At 41.7% G+C, this 18,594-nt stretch overlaps 1 protein-coding gene across 4 annotated transcripts in view; it reads right to left on the reverse strand.

Annotated features, from left to right (window-relative positions):
- gabbr2 (gamma-aminobutyric acid (GABA) B receptor, 2) overlaps nucleotides 1-18,594 on the reverse strand; it is a 935,143-nt gene that overhangs the window by 263,465 nt on the left and 653,084 nt on the right. For all 4 annotated transcript variants that reach the window (XM_048520955.2, XM_048520937.2, XM_048520945.2 and 1 more), the window contains 2 exons: nucleotides 16,405-16,506; nucleotides 2,075-2,140 (listed from right to left, as the gene is read on the reverse strand). In XM_048520955.2, the coding sequence (XP_048376912.1) occupies nucleotides 2,075-2,140; nucleotides 16,405-16,506 (168 nt within the window). The remainder of the gene's footprint in view (nucleotides 1-2,074; nucleotides 2,141-16,404; nucleotides 16,507-18,594) is intronic.

The following is an 18,594-nucleotide window of genomic DNA, read 5'->3' on the forward strand; positions in this document are numbered from 1 at the left end:
AAACTTGTGTACAATAGATACAACTATATGACACCATAATGCTAAAATTTTAATGTAGGTAAAAACTGTGTATATAAGAGGCTACTGTTTAACTGAACTTTGGATTCCATTGTGACCTTGAATTACACTACTGCAGCTGCTCAATAAAGAGGCTTTTTTCACCACTCACCGATCTTGTTCAATATTGAACACGATCCCACAACATGATGGGATCTATCCTAGAATACTGAGGGAGGTAGATCAGAAAATTGCTGGGGCCCTGTACAAAATCTTTGTGGTCTTTTTAGTCAGAGGAGAGATCCCAGAGGACTGGTGAATAGCCAATGATATTCCTTTGTTTTAAGAATGTAAACAGGGATAATCTAGAAAATTACAGGTCAGTGGCAGAGAAATTATTGGAGAAGATTCTTAGGGACAGGATTTATTCACCTTTGGAAAAGTATGGAATTAATAACAGCGCGTCTCTGTGTCATGTCTCACAAAATGTATGGGACTTTTTGAGGAAGTGACAAAGATGATTGATGAGGACAGGTTTGTGGATGTTGTCTACCCGGACTTAAACAAAGCCTTTGATAAGGTCTCTTGTGGCAGGCGGTTACAAAAGGTGAATTCACACGGGATCAACAGTGAGCTGGTAAGATGGATACAGAATTGGCTTGGTCATAGAAAACAGTGAGTAGTGCTGGATTGATGCTTTTCTGACTGGAGATCTATGACTAGTGGTGTTCCACAAAGATCGGTGCTGGGACCCCTGTTGTTTGTCATAAATACAAATGATTTGGAGGAGAATATACATGGTGTGATCAGTAAATTTGGAGATGACAGATTGTGGGAGTTGTGGATAGTGAGGAAGATTGCCAGAGGATACAGTAGAATACAGATAGGCTGGAGACTTCTCCAGAGAAATGGCTAATGGAATATAATCCAGACAAAGGAAAGGTTTAAAATGCACTTCAGAAGATCAAGTGCAGGAAGGAAGTATACAGTAAATGACAGAACACAAGAAGCATTATCACACAGAGGGACCCAGGCTTACAGGTCCATAGTTCCCTAAAAATGGCATCAAAAGTAGATAAGTCATCAAGAAGCTATTTAGCATGGTTGTCTTCATCAGTCAGGACTTAGAGTATAAAAATTGTCGTGACATTTTGCACCTGTATAGAATTAGTGAGGCCACATGTGAAATATTGTGTATGCTTCTGGTTGCCACACTACCAGAAGGATGTGGAGGCTTTGCAGAGGGTGCAGAAAACGTTTATTAGGATGTTGCCTGTTTTGGAGGATATTAGCTATGAAGAGAAATTGGACAAGCTTGTATTTATTTTCACTTGAACGTCAGACACTGACGGATAACCTAATAGAAGCTTACAAAATTATGAGAGAAATGTGTAGAATGGATAGTCAGAGTCTCTTTCCCAGGGTTGAAATGTCAATTACCAGGAGACATGGGGTTAAGATAAAAGAGGGTACATTTAAAGGAGATGTAAGAGGCAGGTTTTATTACACAGAGGATGCTGAGTGCATGGAATGTGCTGCCGGACAAGCTGGCAGAAGCAGATGCAACAGTAATATTTCAGAGGCATTTTGACAGAAAAGTGAATTTGCAGGGAATCGAGGGATGTGAACAGGGTAGAAGTAAAAAGTTTTTATTTTACAAAGATGTCACGTATCAGCACAGGCTTGGTTGACTGAAGGGCCTGTTCCTGCATTGTACTGTTCTTTATTCTATAAATGCTGCTTCATAAATGGATGTGCAATGGCTTTAGCAACCATTGAATTTGTGTATCCTTGTACCTGACTGAAAGTTTTTTTTGTTAAAATGTATTTATTATTTAATTCCAACGAACAATTTACCATTTTCATGGGGTTTCCATTCATCCTTATTACTTTTTGTTTGAAAACAACATAAAGTAGCAACCATGTTTATCTCACATCATTACATTTGAACATCCTGCTGCACTTAATAAGCAAAAATCAACACACTTTAATGTTTTAGTTGCTTTTACTATACAATTGATGTGATGGTCAGGATAATGAATGCTGATTAATGCTGATATCACTGCTTCATACTTACACAACAGAACACCTTTGCTGCCATATTCTCATCAAACTGGCCCAGAATAATTCGGACATCATTATCCTGCAGTGAAAGAAAGTATCACTTATTATTTAGAAATTAATGTAGGTATGCCATATAGTGTAATGAATTAGATGACTATTGAAGAGAAATGCAAGTCCAATAGGCAACTGAACCAGTAAAAACACAACTTGCTGTCACTAACACTTTATTAGCTTTTTGAATGAGCTTGTTTTGGATATTTTCCCAGATTAGAATCTGTGGCAAATTTACTAATAGGCCCTATTAAATGCCAAACTAACAGAATGAGTTGTTAAATACGTATTCAAATAGATGTCAATTAAAAGTGTTCAGCTTACAAATGTAGGTTCCAACCACAAATTAAATAAAAATAGATGGTTAGATTGAGGACAACAATTACTCTTTGTTACAATAAAATAAAACAAGGAACTACAGATGCTGGAAATCTGAAACAAAACCTGAAATTGCTGGAGCAACTCAGCAGGTCTAACAGGATCTAGGTAGAGAAAGCAGCGTTAATGTTTCAGGGCCAGTGACCCTTCTTCAGAACTGATGGTAGCTGCGAAGGGGTGGTATATCTACTGAAGAAGGGTATGAGAGTAAGCGATAGGTGCAGATGTACCCCAGAGGGAGTGAAGACAGGCAAACAAAAGGAAAAATGATAGTGAGCTAGTGGGGAAATAAAGCTGATAATAGGAACAAATAATAACTGATAGTAGGTAAAAACGTGCTGCAAGCAGCCCCGAGCTTAACGGGGGTGTGGGGATAGGTAAAGGGCATGGAAGAAGGTGCTCAGGCCTTAAAATTACAGAATCAATATTGATTCCTGAAGGCTACCGTATCCCCAAGTGGAAAATGAGGTGTTGTTCTTCTAGCTTATGCTGAGCTTCACGAGAGCACTGCAGCAGTCTTGAGACAGAGATGTAAGCCAGGGAATATGGTGATGTGTTGAAGTGTCAAGCAATTGGAAACTTGGGGTCATTTTTGTCGACAGAATGTGGCGTTTTCGCAAAGCAATCACCCCAGTTTGTGTTTCATGTCCATAGTGTAGAAGAAACCATAGGAAAGATGTTATTAAACAAGACTTCCTTTGCTGAATTCTAAACTGTTCCTCATCCATAGGCTTGCTATATTTTCTTTCCGTGGCACCACTCTGAACTGAATACTACTTTTAATCAGATACCATAATTAGGCCATACTTCTTCTTGTGTTTTTCTTGTGCTAGAAAGTAATGCAAAACTGTTTTAATACTTGTATTTGTTTGTTAACCTTTAGCCATTGCTGATCAACTGTTAAGACTTTAATGAAGGTTCCCAGACTATCATAGCCTACTTATCCTTCATTTAGGGTACTAGATTCACAATTCACAACTACTTCACTTTTCATCTCAATGAAATATTATAATATGTTATGGTCACTCTTCCCTGAATGACCTCACAGAAAAAAAAGTCATTATTAATTAACTCCTTCTCATTGCAAATGAAAAATCAGCACAGAATATTCCATAGTTGGCTCGTTAACTTATTTGTCGAAAAACAACACCTTGGCCACACTCCAAGAATTCATCCACTTTGACATTATTGCAAATTAACTTTTTTAATGGTCTCCATTGTCTAACTATTACATCTTGAAGACTTATAGACAACTGTCATTGTTGTTTTCTGTCCCTGGTGCTGCTTAACTCTAGCCAGACTGATTCTATATTTAGATTGTTTGAGCCAATATTGTATGTGGTAAATGTCAGTGTGAGAATATTGGTCCTGGCCATGCTGGGGTGTGCCACTGGTATTAATCCTGGTATTACTGTTTCCTAATTTATTTCCTTGCTCCCCAATTTCTGCATGCAGAGACCCAGCCCTCTTTAACCTGAGTTGTTAGTACTAACATGGGCTATGACCCCTGGATGATGATCATCACCTTATGAATGCCCTGCACATGCTCATAGTGGCATCAGGGAGGCAACTTGAAAAGGTGAGACCATCATGGTAACCTTAGTCAGTGTGGGATCACTCTGGTGTCAGGTCTGCAGCTGAAGAACTGTCTACCTGTTTAACTCATGGTGAAATCCTGTATTAGTATTGTTATTTCATTATTTGTTCTTACCACTCCACAAACATCAGTGTGAATTTATAGCCCTTCTCCTGTCAGGTTATACAGTGGTCCAATTCTGCTCAGCTCTTTTCTGTTCCAATTGCAGCTCTATGAGCTGTCCGACAGAGACTGGATGGCAGGTAAGTGGTGGTCAGCAAACTAGGTGTCATGCCAGTGGTACCCTTCTCAGTATCTACTTTCCCATTCCTATTGCCTCTTTGCCAGTGAGATTTTATCATCACAGGAAGAGGCCAATGCAAGCTATCCAGCCATCTACCTTTCACCAAGTGGTCTTGTGGCCAGGTAAGCAGACTATTAGAGTCCTTTGTAACCATCAGAGACCCTTGGTCCACCCATCCAGGATATATATTCTTCCCCACATTTCCTCTGTTCCTCTGCCCTGTTAACACAACAGGGCCATCAATTGCAAGAAAACATAGTTTAAAAAAATCCAGGAAATGCAAATTGCACCAGTATTTATTGTTGTACTTGTTCTCATGAAGCCAAATGATATAAAATGTGCTGTCATCACCTTCAAATGCCGGAGATGAGAAATACAATTTCATGCTCTCTTAATTGTTTCAAATGTTTATCATCAATATTCCTGCTGCAGTGCAGGTCAGCAATTGTTTAACAGCAGGACAGATCGGACTCAAAATACCATTCTGCTTACAGACTGACATTCCTATGAAGCAGCATTGTGCCATCTTCACTGTTAGCCTTCGTCTGAGGGTGTTGCTTCACTCATGATTGATTATACTTGTCTCAGTTAAAACCCTGTGAGTTGCGGGTCCAGGCTGCTCATGCAGCAGCTCCTGAGGTGCAGTCAACAGCAGGAGCCTTTCAGGAATCCTAATGGAACACAGCAGCCAGCCACCTCATACCAACCGATGTTAAATTCAGGAAGCAGAGGCCTTGATGTTACACAGCTTTATAGTAATCAAACTGATAAAGAAATAACGCATTTAATAGCACTCCTGCTGAGTGCTCCACAAACAAAGTAAGTTACAGCAGTGTACCATATTAAAATAATGGAAGTGTGCTGCCAGGCATCCAATAGATAACTGGTGCTATCACAATGCGATTGGCTTATCCCCAAGGTTAATCCACAGGAATTATCTTTATCATTTCTTACAGGTGCGAAAAAAAACTTCTTCAAGTACATTTAGCTGGAGGGTAACACGTTGCTCCCACCAGAATGTACATGAAACTGATGTGGGCAAATCTATGCAGCTTCAGGAACTATTATCCCACAACATTGAGAATCAAATCAAAACTACAAGCTTTTTTTTATGAAAGGGGACAGAATTTATTCTGGGCTTTAGGGCCCCAAGGTCAGCACTAAGGTCAGCTCTTAAGTGAGCACTGGTTGGGAGCCAGATCAGGGCAGCTATATTCACAAAGGAACTTCTTAATTACCTTTTGGGGCTGACAGGTCTTAATTGTTGCAAGTCCCACCAAGTAAGCGAGTCAAGTAGAAAACCGATGGGCCCCTCCCCACAGGGGTGAAAATAATCACTTCAGTCTAGAGGCAAAAGAAGCAGACCCTTCTAATTGGACAGCAAACACCCTTCAGTGGTATTTTGACTGTCTGGATTACTGCAGAGAGCTGACTTCCATTAAGATGGCAGCCTCCACGCATGGTATACCAGTGAGGTCTGTAAAAAGTTACCACTGGAGCCTTAAGAATCACAGACTTGCTGCCTGTGACTTTGCATGGGAATCCATATCAATTGCTGCCCTCCCCTATTTTCTTATAACTCCCCACCTCTGTCTTGACTCTCGCCACCATAGAGCAGGGCAATTGTGTCCAAAGCTTTTAGAATAAGCTTTTTAAAAAATCTATCCAATGGGATCCATAGATAGAAGCTGCACCTCAAAGAACAATGAACTAAAAACAAAGAACAAAGAAAATTACAGCACAGGAACAGGCCCTTCAGCCCTCCAAGCCTGCACCGATTGAGATCCTCTGTCTAAACCTGTCATCTATTTTCTAACGGTCTGCATCGCTTTGCTCCCTGCCCATCCATGTACCTGTCCAGATATATCTTAAAAGACACTATCGTGTCAGCGTCTACCACCTCCGCTGGCAACGCGTAAAGAACTTACCATACATATCTCCCTTAAACTTTCCTCCTCTCACTTTGAACTCATGACCCCTAGTAATTGAGTCCCCCGTTCTGGGAAAAAACCTTCTTGCTATCCATCTCGTCTATACCCCTCATGATTTTATAGACCTCAATCAGGTTCCCCCCTCAATCTCTGTCTTTCTAATGAAAATAATCCTAATCTACTCAACCTTTCTTCATAGCTAGCGCCCTCTATACCAGGCAACATCCTGGTGAACCTCCCCTGCACCCTCTCCAAAGCATCTACATTGTTTTGGTAATGTGGCGACCAGAACTGTACACAGTACTCTAAATGTGGCCGAACTAAAGTCTGATACAACGGTAACATGATCTGCCAACTCTTGTACTCAATACCCTGTCCGATGAAGGAAAGCATGCCGTAAGCCTTCTTGACCACCCTATTGACCTGTGTTGCCACCTTCAGGGAATAATGGACCTGAATGCCCAGATCTCTGTACATCAATTTTCCCCAGGACTTTTCCATTTACTGTATAGTTGGCTTTGGAATTAGATCTTCCAAAATGCATCACCTTGCATTTGCCCGGACTAATCTCCATCTGCCATTTATCTGCCCAACTCTCCAATCTCTCTATATTCTGCTGTAATCTCTGACAGTCCCCTTCACTTTCTGCTACTCCACCAATCTTCGTGTCATCTGCAAACTTGCTAATCAGACCACCTACACCTTCCTCCAAATCATTTACATATATCACAAACAACAGTGGTCCCAGCACAGATCCCTGTGGAACACCGCTGGTTACAGGTCTCCAATTTGAGAAACTCCCTTCGACTACTACTCTCTGTTTCCTGTTGCCTAGTCAGTTTTTTTTATCCATCTAGCTAGCACACCCCGGACCCCATGTGACTTCACTTCCTCCATCAGCCTGCCATGGGGAACCTTATCAAATGCCTTACTAAAGTCTATGTATATGATATCTACATCCTTTCCCTCATCAATCAACTTTGTCACGTTCTTAGAGGTCTATTAAGTTCCTTACTCAGAGAGTGGTAAGGGCGTGGAATGCCCTGCCTGCCAATGTAGATAACTCAGCCACGTTAGGGGCATTTAAACAGTCCTTGGATAAGCATATGGATAATGAGGGGATAGTGTAGGGGGAGGGGCTCAGATTAGTTCACAGGTCGGTGCAACATCGAGGGCCAAAGGGCCTGTTCTGCGCTGTATTGTTCTATGTTCTATGTTCTATGTAAGACATGACCTTCCCTGCACAAAACCATGTTGCCTATCACTGATAAGCCCATTTTCTTCCAAATTGGAATCAATCCTATCCCTCAGTGTCTTCTCCAGCAGCTTCCCCACCACTGACAATAATTACCTGGATTATCCCTGGATTATCCCTGCTACCCTTCTTAAACAAGGGGACAACATTAACAATTCTCCAGCCCTCCGGGACCTCACTAGCTGATGCTAGTGTGTCAGCCTCTGAAAGAGTCCTCACTGTATATCCAGTGTCAGATGCCAGAGCCTGAGACGTATCTACAGGCTGCCTGAACCCAGGAGGGCACCATGTAGAGGTGATTGAGTGTGAAGACCGGCAGGTCAGACAGAGTACTGAGTGTGTGCCTCAAATTTAGTTCCCCTTAAAATGTCCACTTTCTCTCTTATTCAAAGAAATGTAGCAATTGACATATGGCATATTGTCAGTCATGTGATTTTTTTCATGTAATTATTTGACAATTGTAGGAATTTATACAATCCCTGCACATATACAATCAGACCGCACTATTAAAAAGATATTTCCCTCCCTACCTCTGCCCGCTTTCTACAGGGACCGTTCATTCCATGACTCCCTCTTCAGCTCCACGCTCCCCATCAACCCCTCCACCAGAGCTGATACCTTTCCCTGCAACCGCAGGAGGTGTTACACCTGCCCCAACATCTTACCTCTCACCTCCATTGAAGGCCCCAAACAATCCTTCTAAATCCAACAGAGATTCACTTGCACTTCATCTAACTTTGTCTTGTGTACCCGTTGTTCCCGATGTTGTCTCCTCTACATCAGGGTGGCTAAATGCAGGCTCGGGGACTGTCTTGTGGTGTACCTCAACTCTGCACACACTAACCAACCTGACCTTCTGGTTACCATCCACTTTAACTCCTCCTCCCACTCCTCTGCTGACTTGTCCATCTTTGGCCTCCTCTACTGTTGGAGTGAGGTCAAATGTAAACTGGAAGAACCATACCTCACATTTTGCCTTGGGAATTTACAGACCATGGTCTGAATATTAACTTCACCCTTCAAAATCACTGCTTCTCCAAACTGTCCATATTCTGACTCAACTATCCACCCAATCGTTCCCACTGACCAACCACAATAAACCCCTACTTGCATCATCAGCTTCAAAATCTCGAGCCCTAACCTGTCTATCTTCCACTCACCAATCCGTTGCATTCTTCCCACTGATCGATCAAAATAAACCCCTACCCTGTATCCACTTATCTCCATCCACCTACCCTACCCCACCCCCATTCCCCTCCCTTTATTTATTTCTGGGCTACCCTCTCCCTCCCCAGTCCTGACAAGAAGTTTCGGCCCAAAACATTGATTCCTGTGCTCCTTGGATGCTATCTGACCTCCTGTGCTTTTCCAGCTCCACAGTTATTGACTCAAGCTTCCAGCGTTTGCAGTCCTTTCTGTCACCTGACACATTGCTTGTATCCTTGGTGGTGTCCATATTAAATTGCAAAACCTTTCTGCAGGCAATCAAACATTATGCCTCACTGGGGTCGTATGCTCGAAATTAAGTCCCAATATTCTCAGAATCCTCACAAATGCTAAAGATTTTAAGTGTGCAGAATTTCCCAAATTACCTGACTTTCAGAACCAGTTTAGTAACCCAGTTTACAGATCAGAGTTATTTTTTACCTAACAAGAATTACTCAATTACAAATAAATAAAATCTTACAAAGAATTGTCTATGTCTAACTCTACTAGTTAAAACTTTAACCTACTAATAAACTTCCTCCTAAATACACAGACAGATGCATACAAATGGAGTTATAGATGGAGGGAAAAATTGAGAAAGCAGTTTGGTAGCCCCTATCCGCAGGGGCTGCTAAGATATTCCTTTTGTTAATCAGAACATTGCTTTTTGATCTTTCTTCTCCAGGTGCTTTCACTTATTACAGAAGGTATAGTGTGATTGGTTCACACTTACAAAGGTCTTAGCTTATTCATTAAAAGTCACAGCTTGTAGGTACTGGTGAAGGGAAAAGAATTGGCTGTCTTCAGGCGTGAGGTATTATTTTGCAGAGAAAACACATCTCCTTCCTTTCAAGAGGTCTGACGGCTACTGAACTAAACACTCGTACCCCCAACCTGATTAGCTATCTGGGAGCCAATGACACAGTTGTTGGCAGGCAGAAAACCTTCATGATTGATAACTGGTCACCATTTCGGGGACCAACCAGTGATGTGTTGCGAGCCAAATCTCGATCCACACACATCCTCTGGTTCCAGGCCATCTGTAAATAGATTTACCTTCAACTCCGTTCATAGCTCCTATGACAAGTGTCAGATAACTTGATTTTAATAAGTGCAATCATCTTTCAATAATCCTCAGCTATGGAAACTGTTCATTTCCCATTTCAGCCAACAAAACAAAACGCAAGTAAAACGATGGAGTCTTTTCAGATGTCATGGATATCCAATGCTATTTGCACTGAAGGAGTTATGAGGGATGAGCAATGCTTGGAAATTTTCAAGAAGCTGCTCATGTCTGAAATGGGTGTGACTTTACTGAGGCCTGACAGCAACAAAAGCACTGGAGCAGACATTTTAAGAATGCAACTGAACCTACATTTACAAAATTGCGAGGAACTTTTATAATTATGTCTCGTCTATGTCTCCTGTGTGCCCTCTGTAAGTTTTTTGTTCCTTTCCATCCTTTTAAGTGTCAGTGCTGTACCTACTGACTTCCCTGGCTGGCACGGAGGGTGCCTGCTCTGTAGTTTGTCCTATTGGTGTGGAAGACATGGTAGGCTAACCTTGTTGGCATTTGGGACTAAACGGCCCAGAGCTGATGATTTTGTCTTGCCCAAAACCAGGCTCAATCACCTTAGCCTGGACTTCTGCAGGATTGGACATAACAGGCAGGAAGTGCTGGAGAGATCAGGCACCACTGGAGTGTCCTGAGGGGGTAGATTCTGGGATAGGTCCTGTTCATGGCTCCTCCTCCCTGTGCTTGCTCGCAGACACTACCCCGTGTACTCTGGAGTGGGGGGAATGTCTTTCATTCCTCTCCATCTTATCAGTGATGCTGAACACTCCCAAGGCCTGCAAGCTAATAGTTTTAGGGAGCAGAAGTGATAGTACCCAAATTCACAAGTGCACTCGACAGCCGAACATTTATCTCTGTCTGACATTGGGCTCGGTGGGAATTAAAGACAAAATTTAAGGAGAACATTCACTAAAGCTAAAAATAAATAGAACTAACAGAAGTAGTATGCTCGGCATTTATTTATTTGTTTCTGTTCCATTTTATAACTGATTTTCTGTTGCCACTTAGGTACTTTGTTTTCTGATGCAACTCAAAATTTGCCAATGATAGACTGGACCAGGGATATGTATGGCTGCACAATATTTCTAGGCATAAGCACAGGGACGTATATAGAATGCTTGCAAATACAGATGTTATGACTTGTATATGATGTCTCACATAAAAGTGGTAGTATATCGTTAATGTATACAAATCGATTCCAGTATTTGCTAAATGATGCAGGACTTTGTTTTCTCACTGCTATCAAATGTATCTAATCCAGTAGACCTAATGCACATGTACCATGATGTTGAGATGACAGGTATTTATATTTGAATCACAGGGATACAAGCTGAAAAGAATCAGCAACAAGTGAATGGACTCATATCTTAAAATCTCCAGTTATAGTCTAGTTTTCAGCTCACTGTTAACTCCAGTTCACGGTGAGCTTTAGGGAGGCAGGTGAAAGCAGTGTGGAATGGCCGGTTTGCACATATTGTTTGATTCTGAATTCTCTGTGCAGAAATGCTCTGTGACTGCCTTGCAATTTGTATTACTATATGAATGTTCCTAGCCTACAGTTTCTCTAGCTTCATCCGGAAATAAATATAAATAATAACGCTGGGAAACTTGATATCTGTGCAACCATATATCCATTTTGGTTTCTATCTGTTTGAGTAAATTGCTTCCAGGCAGAGGAGTAGATTTGAGATATAGCAAAGTCAGAACTACAACCTTCTCAAACACATTTCAGTTTCATCAATTTTCTTAAGCAACTTCCTAAAACTTGTATTCTACTCTGATCACAGCTACTTGAACAACATATGGGAGACAGCTAAAAAGCCAGAATAGCATCCTACAAGGAGCCATATGTACAGGTTCAATAGAAGTAATGTCAACAACGTCAGGATTTTGATAGAAATGTAGGAACTTAGTGCAGGAATATACCAATCAATCCCTTAAATCTACGCATTATTCAACAAAATCATTGTCAATAATTACCTGAATAGCATTTCTCCCATCAACCCCAAATCTCTTGATGTCATTATTATCAAGAAATCCATCAAAATCCTGAACATACTCAATGACTGAGCTAGAATTTCAGAGATTCACCAGCATCTGAGTGAAGACATTCTTCCTCACCTCAATCTTAAATGCTCTGTCCCTTTTTCTGAGACTGTGACTTCTGGTTCTGGAAAACCCAGAGAGACATCCTTTCTGCATTTAACCTGCCAAGCCCTCTATGAATTTTGTAAGTTCATTTTTGATAGACAAAAAATTCTACATTAATAGCTGATATCACTTCATTAAGGTAATAGTAGCCGTCATCTCCACGTGGACAGTTCCAGGTCAGCCCTAGGCTATATTGAAATTGCTAGCTTGTGATAGTTTCTTTTCAGATATTGCTCACATTTCATTTACTCCAATGACTTTCTAAAATGAAAGAGAAGCTCCACTTTTTATGTGTTTCTAAAATACCTTTAATTACATCTTTGTGGCAAAGTACCAGCTAAGGTACCAAATGTGGACATGACACAATAAAATCCATTTTTATTTTCAGTCTTTCTATTTACCCTAAGTTCAATACTTCATGTTGCTAATGAAAAATAAACTCTACCATTTTGACCAAAGAATTTTTTCTGTTTACATATATTTGGCTCATCAGTTTATTTGCTGCTGGATAATACTCCTTGCTCAATGTCTCATAATTTTCCCCATTCCTCTCCACTACTCTTTGGTGCAGCAAACACAACTAATCTTCCTGCCCAGACAGCAACAACAATATGTAAGGCATGTAAAACACTGGTTGGATTGATCAGAAATAGTGACCCAGGCTACCAGTAATCTGCATAGAGGGAAAGAAACAATTCTACATGTGCTACATCACCTGAGGACAATTACTCTGACCAATGGGCATTAGTTAATAATTGCTTAAAATATTAGATCATTTTTCTTTATTATGATTCATTCTTGGGCTAGGTGTTGCTGACATGGCAGAATTTATTGCTCATTCCCTGTTGCCCTTGAGAAGTGGTGGACTGTTTTCTTCAACATCTACAATCCACATAATGTAAGCGCATGCACAATCTGTTTTTGTGGTAACAGTTTCATACAACTGAGTGGCAGGCTACACCATTTAAGAGGGCAATTAAGAGTCAACTACTTCATTGTAGATCAAAAGTCATATTTAGACACATCAGGGGTGGCAAATTTCTTCTGATGAAGGGTCTAGGCCCGAAACGTCAGCTTTTGTGCTCCTGAGATGCTGCTTGGCCTGCTGTGTTCATCCAGCTCCACACTTTGTTATCTTGGATTCTCCAGCATCTGCAGTTCCCATGATCACTGGCAAATTTCTTTCCCTGAGTGGCATTAGCCAACCAATGTTTATTTTTTAATGACAATCCAGCAGTTTTATGATGATTAGCAATAAGGCTAGTCTTTTATTTCAGATCAAATACAATTTCGCAGAACTGTTTTAGTGGAATTTGAATTTGTAACTTCAGAACTTGCATCTAGGCCTCTGAATTACCAGTCTAGTAAGAGTACCAGTGAGCTATCACTGTCTGAGCACAGCAATTAAGAAAGCAAATATAGTGTTGAACTAAGGAAGCAAAGTATTTGTTAAATGACATTAAATTCTAATCATACCACTTTGGTTCAATTGTTCTGATTCTGTTATCTGAAACACAAGGAAGGCATTCCACTTCTGAAATGTTCCAGATAGAAATCTTGAGATTAGCAAGATAGATAGTTAATGAAAACAGGAAAAGACTTAAGGTTTTTAGCCTTGAAACAAGCTAAGTGAGAAATGTATATGACAATATCAATTGGTAGTACATGGAATGAAAGAGACCCAGAAGCCAAAGTCAACTTTAAAGCAAAACAAGGGACATGAGTTCAAAACTATGTTAATGCTAGAAATTCCTTGTAAAGAAGGCCTCTGCAGTAGTGGAGGCACAAATATTGGAATAAGTTAAGGAATGCTTGAGGATTGGAGAAGAAAGGATGCTACTCATGCATCTATCATGTGATTTTGGAAACACTATGTGGGCCTCTTCAACCAGTGGTGACAGCTCTTGTCGGATCTACATTTTAACAATCACCCCCAAGCTCACCTTATCAGCAATTTTTTTTTGCTGCCTTAGGTTATCCAGCTTCTCCCCGGGAGTCCTAGTTAGAAACAGAACTGTGCAATTACCCAGAGGCAGACACTTACAATCAGTATAAAGCTCCTTCTCTGTAACAGTTTTAAGAGATCAGCTCTCAAAGCACCATGCTGTCCTCATGAACTCCCAGTAGTGATGCTATCAAGCAGTGTTCCCTGCAGTGTTTCTGGACCTAGTCCTTTGAAGCAAATTATCTTTCCACATAGATCCAAGGGCTAGTCTCAAAAGCACATAAATCAATCACTATGATCCTCCCAAACATCATTAAAAGCCACACTGACAGAATCCAACCTAGTTTATCTGATCTATTTTGAAATACACTTTTTTTTCCAGATTGCAAATGGACAGGTTATGCATCAGCAGCAAAAATTAGTGAAACAGGCTAAAATAATATTAATATTATTAATTCCTTTCAAAAATCTCAGTTTTGGTTTAAATGTTTAAACGACTTATTTCACACAGCTCAGCATTATTCATAATATTTAACTGAAACAGGCTCCTTTCAAATCAGAGCTTAAATTCATGATATTGTAAGTCCTTTCCTAATGTCCAGGTGGAATTGAGCATGCATTGTTAACCAACAAATACCACCATCAGCTAGTGATACATATGCTCAAAGCTCGAACGTTATAAGTAATGGTATTTTAATGGTTTGGAGGATAGAGGTTTAACAGTTCAAAAGGGAGCTTGAAACTGGTCTCATGGTGGGCCATCTAAACTGTAAAATGGGCAATATAACCAATGACAGAAATCAATGACACCCCCATATTTTTAATGTGATTCTTGTTCGAAGAAAGTCAAGGAACTGTGCGAGTCGAGGCACGCAATGAAACTTTAGTGTAGCTATTAGGATGGCACAGTGGCTCAGTGGTTAGCTCTACAGCTTCAGTGAGTGCACCAGGAACCCAGGTTCAATTCCAGCCCTGGGCAGCTGTCTGTGGAGTTCACATGTTCCCCAATGCCTTCCCCATTGCTCCCCCCCTCCCCCCGTCTGTGTGGGTTTGCTTCAGTTTCCTCCCACAGCACCAAAGATGTGCAAGTTAGGTGGATTGGCCAGATTAAATTGGCCTTAGTGTCAAGGGATGTGGACACTAGGTGGATGAGCCATAGGAAATGCAGGAATACAAGGATGGGGAGTGGGGTTGGTTGGGATGCCCTTTGGAGGGTCGGTGTGGACTTGAGGAGCTGAATAGCCTGCTTCATCACTGCAGGGATTCCATGCTATTACTACAACTCATGATTTTACAAAGTAAAATAAGCCTCTAGAGTCCCAGCATTATCTATGTGCTGTAACATGAGGACAAACTGAATGTGTTCATGAAATTATAATGTCACAGCAAGATCACTCCTTGACTATCCCTCATTCCCTCAACTTACCAAACCTCTCAAAAAACTGAATAGTTTATCTACTCTCAAATGATATGTGATGGGTATATATGATTGCCAAAGACAGTCAGATAATCCTAGCACCTTATTAAACCATAATGCCACCAGGACTGAAGAGGGAGGAGGGGGCAGTTGGCACCGATCTGAGTTTTCTGGATCCTGGGCTATACGTGAGTGATGGGGTGAATGAAGCTGCAGGGTGGAGGTTATGAGGTTTGGTAAAAACAGCGAGGGTACCTCTTACGGGCACTCCTTCAGTATCCGAGACCAGGTCCCTTCGTCAAACACAGAGTGCATGTGATTGTAGGATCACCACCCCAATACCCATCACCCCTGGAGCCTACAAGAAGCCCTACATGTTTACTTGTCACATTTTCTGCATGGCGAAACCATTGCTTGTTGTTGAGTTAACACCACTGAAGGGAGGGTAAGGATCTTAAATACCCACGAAAGGGACTCACTTGGTGGTGAAACTGGAATGCATGGAGATGCTTACAATGGATTTAATTGAGCCAGAGATGGGAATGTGGTGAGGTCCTTACTCACTACCTGCCTGCCTGATTAAATACTCACTACTCTCCGCCTCACCACAGGCAGCCATGAAATTTTATCCAGTGTTTCAGGATTGTGGCTCTTCAGCAGAAAGATGATGAAAGGCCACATTCCTGAAATGTTCAGCAGTACTCTCTCCGTGTTGCTAGACCGAATGAGAATTTCCTGCAAAGTCTGAAAACAGAGCAGGGAAGGGAGCCAAGATAACAAAGTGCGAAGCTGGATGAACACAGCAGGCCAAGCAGCATCTCAGGAGCACAAAAGCTGACATTTCGGGCCTAGACCCTTGGGAAAGGAGCCATTTCTTTTGTCTTTACTGAAATTGAATAAACATTTTCAAAAGTAAAAAGAAATAGTACTCTGCCAATTGCCCTTCAGTACCTTCATAGATTAATAAAGAATAATGGACATTCAGTGCAACCTGTATTTAGTTTTCACAACTGTCTTGGTTTACTGTCTACCGTTAATGCTTTCCTTTACTTACCCTAAGTTTTCTGACGCTGAGACAAGGATCATTAGAGAAGCTCTCAGTATCTGCAATTTGAATGTCTGCTTTCTCCAGCTCATTGGTCAGATCATTCCTCACCTGTCAGCACAGAAGAAAAACAGAATATTGGTAATAACTTAATAAAGAACTGCATTATAATTGTGTTATTAGATTTTCATACAGTACACACATATTGATGTAATAGTACTTTCTCAAAATTCAAATGCTGACAGAAAGGTTAACAGACCAGCGATGATTTCGAACAACCTTTATAAATTCCAGCCATATCTCTTCTGTTATTATCATATTCACCATTTGAATTGACATTATGTGTGCCATATCAAGGGAAAATTTGTCATCATGGAACAACATGAACAGATTTATTTCAGGCAGATTCTTGATTGTTTCAGAGATAGTAGGAACTGCAGATGCTGGAGAATCTGAGATAACAAGGTGTAGAACTGGATGAACACAGCAGGCCAAGCAGCATCAGAGGAGCAGGAAAGCTGACATTTCAGGCCTAGACCCTTCTTCAGAAAATGGGGAAGGGGAAGTGGGTTCTGAAATAAATAGGGAGAGAGGGGGAGGTAGATAGAAGATAGATAGAGGGGAAGATAGGTGGAACGGAGACAGACAAGTTAAAGAGGCGGGCTTGGAGCCAGTAAAGGTGAGTGTAGTTGGGGAGGTAGGGAGGGCATAGGTCAGCCTGGGGAGGACAAACAGGTCAAGGGGGTGGGATGACGTGAGTAGGTAGGAGATGGGGGTGAGGCTTCAGGTAGGAGGAGATAAGTGAGAGGAAGAATAGGTTAGGGAGGTGGGGATGAGCTGGACTGGTTTTGAGATGCGGTAGGGGGAGGGGAGATTTTGAAGCTTGCGAAGTCCACATTGATACCATTAGGCTGCAGGGTTCCCAAGTGGAATATGAGTTGCTGTTCCTGCAACCTTTGGGTAGCATCATTGTGGCACTGCAGGAGGCCCATGATGGACATGTTGTCTGAGGATTGGGAGGGGGAGTTGAAATGGTTCACAACTGGGAGGTGCAGTTGTTTATTGCGAACCAAGCACAGGTGTCCTGCAAAGTGGTCTCCAAGCCTCCGTTTGGTTTCCCCGGTGTAGAGGAGGCCACATCTGGAACAGCAGATGCGGTATACCACATCAGCAGATGTGCAGGTGAACATCTGTTTGATGCAAACGTCTTCTTGGGGCCTGGGATGGGGGTGAGGAAGGAGGTGTGGGGGCAGTTGTAGCACTTCCTGCGGTTGCAGGGGAAAGTGCTGGGTGTGGTGTGGAGCGGAGTGTGGAGCGGACAAGGGAGTCATGGAGAGAGTGGTCCCTCCGGAAAGCAGGTAAGGGTGGGGAGGGCAAAATGTCTTTGGTGGTGGGGTCGGATTGCAGATGGCGGAAGTGTCGGAGGATGATGCGTTGGATCTGGAGGTTGGCGGGGTGGTATGTGAGGATGAGGGGGATTCTGTTCTATGTCATGTCAGGTTATTGAGGCTTACTCCACCTGTTTGCTGTCAACTGCAGACTCAGGCTACCATGTGGAAACACTTCCATAATGATGACTTGAGGCTGCTCAATTGATTTTTTTCCAGTTTAAAGTTAATAATGTGCATAGGCAGCTTCCCCACCCTGGGTGCCCTCTCTCTCATTTTGCTAAAAAGGTTAGTTTCTACTCCTCCCAAGCTGGAAGGTCTCTGCAGCAGTTCTGAAAGCTGAACTGCAATCCTTAACCAGATTAAGAAACGTTTCTCAAACTACAATTGGACAAATCATGGAAAATCACAGCTGAGTGACTGTTTTCTCAAATGTAGAGGCTTCTACTGCACATTTGAGCCTAATGGCAGCGTTTTGAAGCCTGTGACACAAGTCGAGGCGGGCAATGAGATATAATTGCAAAGACTGCAATGTCAATCAGGCTCTTAATTGAAAACTACAACGGCGAGGTTTGGGCAGACACAGAGCTTTAAGAAGCTGAAGTACTTTTTGGACTTATTTTGTTTGTTTTTTTTGTGATGTTTCCCAACTAACAAGTCTCTCTTTCAAAGAATTAAACATTAAATAGAGTGATATTCATATCAGCATGGGAGTAAGTAGCACAGCTGTACTCAAGAAAACAATCTGGGTATGACCTTAAAACAGCAATTACATCTTATAAATATTGGATCCTTCGCCAAAGGATCACTT

Source organism: Stegostoma tigrinum, chromosome 2 (assembly GCF_030684315.1).
Source record: "Stegostoma tigrinum isolate sSteTig4 chromosome 2, sSteTig4.hap1, whole genome shotgun sequence".
Classification (NCBI taxonomy): Eukaryota; Metazoa; Chordata; class Chondrichthyes; order Orectolobiformes; family Stegostomatidae; genus Stegostoma; species Stegostoma tigrinum.